A 5,978-nucleotide genomic window follows, 5' to 3' on the forward strand; every position below is an offset into this window, starting at 1 on the left:
GTATTTTTACAGTCTTTATTTTATAGTTAAAATAAATGTTCATCAAATAAAGTCTAATGTTACAACTAATCGTGGATCCCTGTAATTTCTTTCAGGTGAAAAACATTACTGAAAATCCCCCCTGCAGCTGTCCCGCCAAGTTTCCTGTTGAGAAGCAACCCAAAAGCTGCTACCGTGTCGGAGATAAAGTTCTCTACATTCGGGTAAGAATCCATCTGCTGGGATTATCTTACAAAGATTTATCACATTATATCTGTAAAACTATACACCCCATGTCGAGCCCCAGCTTTGTCTCAAAACCCTGACCTACTCTCATGACATATTGAATTACTTACTTTTATAAAACTTAAAATTAAAGCATTAAAACCAGGTGTACCTGGTGAATTTCATTATTAATCAACCGTAGTGTTTCCTACAACAAAGCCTGATCCCGCAGCTCATGATAACAAGTTCCTATTCACCTTTTAAGTCAGCAACAAGTCCAGTGTGTCACAGTGACGGATTCGTCATCGCGCCGTGCCTTTCAGCCTCCTTCGGTTGCGCGCTGCTCGTAATGCGTTCGTGTGGAGGCTCGAAGAATGGGAGGATGGGTTGCCAGGCAACCGCTGGTCAGGATAAGACCGGGGCTGACAATGATTGTATTCAGAACATAGACCTTCAGGAAAGAGTACAAACCTGGCGGAGAAAACAAACACGTCTCTCCGTGGGTGCTTGTGCACAGACGTGACCCTGGTGTGCGGTTTAAGTGGCAGCCCACTGGGGAGTTAAAGTCCATGTCTGTGTGGGGAAGGTTTCCAAATGTGAAACAAGGTCTTTTACTCTGTTTTATACACACATCTACACAAACACAAAATAGWTCGGCTCTAGCTGAAATTTGTTTAAAGACAGTTTACTGTAGAAATGCATAAAAATAAAAATTTACTTTCAAATAGGATTTCATGAACAACTCCACTGAAATCTAGCTCTTATATCTGAATTTAACTTAAGTTATGGCCATTTTTGTTGTAGATGTAACATAGATGGACTGGGACGTGGCTTTCAAAACCCAAAACACGTTACRACAAAAATGGTTCACCCCAAAGATCCAGTTCCCCGGTACAAACAGAGTAATGTTGTGTATGCTTTTAAGTGTCAGGAGGACTGTGATCAGTTATACATGTGGGAAACAAAGCAGCCACTGTTCAAAAGAATGAGCCAACACAGAAGACCTGCATCATCAGGCCAGGACTCTGCAGTTTACACTCATCTACAGGCCAGGAATCTGCAGTTTACACTCATCTACAGGCCAGGACACTACAGTTTACACTCATCTACAGGCCAGGACTCTGCACTTTACACTCATCTACAGGTCAGGATGCTGCAGTTTACACTCATCTACAGGTCAGAACTCTGCAGTTTACACTCATCTACAGGCCAGTGGTCACTCTTTCAGGGATGAAGATGTTCTCATCCTTGATAGAGAGGGATGTTGGTTTGAGAGAGAAATAAAGGAAGCCATTTTTGTGAAGAAAAACCATCCACCATTAAACAGAGGTGGGAGGCCTTCGTGTCCAGTTGTCCTCCTCCTACGATGCTGTCATTTCAAGTATGACTCCACCTCCTGTGAGCAAAAGGTGTGAATCAGGCCCTCAACGATAGTCAGGTGATGGGGCACATGATCCTCTATGAACAATAGAGCCAATTAAGGCATTAACGACCTATTGTTTGGCTGATGGCCCTCTTTGCATGTGACTAACCTGTTTGTCCACCATGTGGAGGCAGTGCTTAAGGCTGAGTTCACCTGAAACTCAGACTGAAGAAGTCTCTTGGAAGAGAGACAAAATGTTTCGTTAAAGAAGAACGCATCCAGAGGACCTACTTATTTTTTGATTTTTGATTTTTCTACCTGGATTACTGAGAGGCATCAGGACATGGAGGTAAAATAACGTGTTAAAGGATCTTTCAGTTGGGGTCTATATAAAGTGGAACTGCAATACTTTGGTCTGAGTTCCTCCTTATTGTAACTCCACAAGCCCCTCCTCTTTCAGCGCTTTTCTGAGGTGTGTCTTAGATCAACTCATTTTGAGACTGTCTCTTTAAATACAAATGAGGAGCTTCACACCCCGCCCCCCTCCAGGTTTCGGATCGGTTCATTCTAGTTTGATAGAGGGGTTTACGGCTATATAGCTGCGCAGAAACTTTTTATTTTCAATTTATTAAAAGATGTCAACAAGGGAAGACTTTTTCATCCAGCCTTACATGTTGGAGCCAGAGTCTGACCCAGAGCCAGAGGAGAATGAAGACGATGGAAAAATGTAGTTGGTAAGTCCAGACCTTACTTAGAAGTTCTGTCCCAAACACCATGACGTAATAATTCAGAAAACATTATGGAGTACAGCGAAAACTGAGCAGTGTGATAAAGATGTAAAAAACAAACACATGAGTCAACAATTCAAACAAATCAGCTTCTCTGTCTGATGTTTCTTCATGTTCCTATTAGACAATAATATCCTTAAAGGACCAGAACACCTGTTATTTTCTCAGCAGACCTCCTTGTGACAAAATCACCAAAACAGTAATCATAACCACAGCATGTACAGAGATTTAAATACTAACAGCTGACAAAACAAGACTTTTTAAAATTCTTTTTGTTCACCTGTCTTGCTCAGCAGCCTCGCAGATGAAGTGTCTCAGTGCAGCCGGCTGTCAGTTTGTAGACTTCTTTCTGTTTTCTCCTGATCTTTGAAAGGCGAGCACACCTCAGCTGTTTGAATGGAGCGAAGAGGGCCATCGATCCTCATGTCATCCATTACCTTGGAGCCCGCAGATGTCTACATGTATGCGAGGAAACATGCCATAAACCTCGATTATCATATGTGGAGATAACCCCCTGAGAGCGCTGGGTGTGTACAGACCTTTTCAAAGAGCAGATACTATTGATTACTGAGACAAAGTCATTAGCAAGGGGTTTAATCAGACAGCTTGTTAATGAGCGGCTGAGCATGACCGCCCCTCCTCACATGTAAACTTTACACTCAATCCCCCCCCACACCCCATGCTTTCTACCTCCACCCAACCCCCTTCTATTCCCTCTGGAGGCTATTCAATCACCCAGGCCATGGAGTGCTTCACCATTCTTTGGTGCTGAAAAAGAGGAAGGCTTTCTTTTTATTCTGAAACCAATTAGGTTCTCCTTCAGCTTTGTAGCAAGGATACAGTCTGATGGTGCCCACAAAGAAAAAAAAAAGACTCCATTCAAACACTCCAAATATCATGCAAACTAATTTATCTTTTCATACATTAAAATCCTATTCTGAAGGTAGTAAACCATCAAAACATCCTGTTTTCTCTGCTTTCAGCTGAGCATTTTAACATCAGATCCCTTCCTCTTTGTTCCTCGAGTATTCTTAAACAAGACATTAACTAAATAAGCTTTTYTGTTGTGTGATCTCTGGCTTTGCAGTGAAGGAGATTAAAAAGCAAATATCAAAAAGTCTTTAATGATAAAGCTCAGTGATAGCATATTAAATATGAAGGTGCTAATGAACTTAAACATGTATGTGTGTGATAGAGGGGTCCCTTTAAGTTGGCCACTTTAAATATTTTGGGGCATTCCAAAACTACAGTATTTTGTCCAAGTGTGCAGTGGAGACCACACAATAATGCRCACAACAACAAGCCGTTACTCTAAAAACTGGCACGGCTCRCTGGCCATAATTTTGAGTAACCAGCTTCTCCGACAAAATCATCCAAAAAAAGGATGAAAAGATTGTTATACCTCCCCCAAACCTGGGATACTGGCTCATCCAAAAGACAGGTTTGTGGTAGGTTTAGACAGTGTTGTATAAAGTACCTCTAAGTGATGAGTAAAAGTACAAGTATCTTACCAAAAAATTACTTTGGTAAAAGTTGATGTCTGCTTTAAGAATATTACTTGAGTAAAAGTATTAAAGTATCTGATTTTTTTGTACTTAAGTATTAAAAGTAAAAGTATTGATTTAAAATGAGCTGCTAGATTTTCTGTAATGACATTTATTAGGATGTGACCTCCCTAAAAAATTCAGAAATGACTATATCGTATTAAATAATAAATTGATGTTAAATTTTTTAAATTATTAATTAATTATTTCTTTGTTGTAACAATGTTTTTTGGCAATAAATCTTATACCATTTTAAAGCTTTTTAATGTTGCCACATTTGTAAGGAACATGCATTTGTGGGATGAGCAGTAGACCTGAGAATGTGGGTTGAACACGTAGCTTATTTTGCTGATGTTAGTGACTCTTGTTTTGAGCTTCTGGTACCCCTATGCAATGGTGATCGGCATGAGGAGGAGGTTCCTGGCTGTTGTGGCTGTGTATGGTTCTTCCACACGCTACTGAGGCTCCTGTTTGTTAAATGATTAAAAGGTTAAATTGCCAATATATCTTGTTTCTTCAAACTTCAATCATCCAGTTCACCATATACCAAAAAAAATCTGTACTGTTTGATAATGGCGCTCATCTCTCATCTCTACTGTGCATCCCACAAACGCATGTTCCTTACAAATTTGGCGTCATTTAAAAGGGAAATTAACAGGCTTTACAATGTTAAAACATCCATTGCCAAGAAGCATTGTTACAACAAAAATAATGTGCCAAACACAAAATTCCTTATTTTATGTGCTAAGTTGAAAGTCCCTGAAGGTGTGGCCTCAAACTTTTTTTTTTAATTAAAGAAGTTACACAGAAAAAAACGGTTCTGTGAGGCATAATAAAAAACAGAATTACAAGTCTTGATTCTTAGGCTGTTGCTTTACTGTAAAATATGTTTTCTGAGTTTATTTTTAAGCGGCTTGTGCAGCAATGGATGTGGCTGAAGTGTGCCTCCTATTGGCAACTTTTAGTCTCTTCTTTTTTCTCTTTTCCTGAGAATATTCATGTTTATTTCAGCAGGAGAAGACGAGAAGGAATCGATGGAGCAGCCGGGGGGCTCACGGGATTTCAGATGTGGTTTAGGGGCTGCAGACGTAGCACATTTTGCATGGAAATATGAAGGGCAGGGGGCAGTTACAGGGGAACGAAAAAACAGTTGGCTCAACAAAAAAAAAAGCTTCTTTTTTAGTGTTCTGGTGTATACAGCTGAATAGAAAAAGAGAATTATGTCAAGAAAATTAATGTAAGGTATATTTGTTAATATATTTAGTTAAGGACAGTGTGCCAAGTCAGACAATTTGACACCCCAGACACATAATGTAATAATAAAAACCTGGGGAAAAATCCAGAATTCAAACCACTTTCAGAAACAATCACTTCCTCAGTTTTTCAAACGAGGCCTGAATTTTTGTAAATGAAGGCAGGTCAGGTGAATATTCCTTCCATGTGTGACAGGGAAGTGATTTAGTCAGCATGTCAGACCTGACCCCTGTCAACCTGAACATTTTAATCTGCAGGATGACGGCTGAGGCCGGCCTCGTCTGGAGTCTCCTCTGGAGCTGTTGCCTGTGATTCTCTCTTTCTCTCTCTCTCTCTCTCTCTCTCTCTCTCTCTCTCTGCCCATACATGCAATAGATGAGCAGATCTGCTTGTATTAACACAATCTTAATGGTTCTGTAATGAAGGGTTTATTGGCACCAGGGCAGCAGAGGGGGCTGGGTTGGCTGAGGTCTCCTGGGAATACTAATGTGCTTTGGGAGTTCATGGTCTGTGCTGAACTCATCTCATTTTTGCTYCTCTCTCTCTCTCTATTTTTTTTTTCGTTTTCAAGGCTTCACATTGTGGCAGCAGTTGCCATGGTAACAGATTGTTTTCAGTTTTATAATGACAAAYGTGTATAAAAGATACATTCATTCAGAAGCGACTGAAGGCAGAGTTTGAGGCATCTGAAACAACAGCTGAACACTGACCAGTCGCGCAGCAACCTTTAAGAAATTTATGTTTTAAGATTTGTGTCGCAGATTTTTGCGTGTGTGTGTGTGTGTGTGTGTGTGTGTGTGTGTGTGTGTGTGTGTGTGTGTGTGT

The 5,978-nt window shown here is 40.4% G+C and overlaps 1 protein-coding gene across 2 annotated transcripts in view; it reads left to right on the forward strand.

The window, feature by feature from the left end:
* The window catches only part of LOC106534905 (growth arrest-specific protein 2), an 18,356-nt gene that overhangs the window by 10,887 nt on the left and 1,491 nt on the right, over nt 1-5,978 (forward strand). For both annotated transcript variants that reach the window (XM_014031697.1, XM_014031696.1), the window contains exon 7: nt 96-203. In XM_014031697.1, the coding sequence (XP_013887151.1) occupies nt 96-203 (108 nt within the window). The remainder of the gene's footprint in view (nt 1-95; nt 204-5,978) is intronic.

The sequence above is a fragment of the Austrofundulus limnaeus genome, unplaced genomic scaffold (genome assembly GCF_001266775.1).
Source record: "Austrofundulus limnaeus strain Quisiro unplaced genomic scaffold, Austrofundulus_limnaeus-1.0 Scaffold1302, whole genome shotgun sequence".
Taxonomy (NCBI): Eukaryota; Metazoa; Chordata; class Actinopteri; order Cyprinodontiformes; family Rivulidae; genus Austrofundulus; species Austrofundulus limnaeus.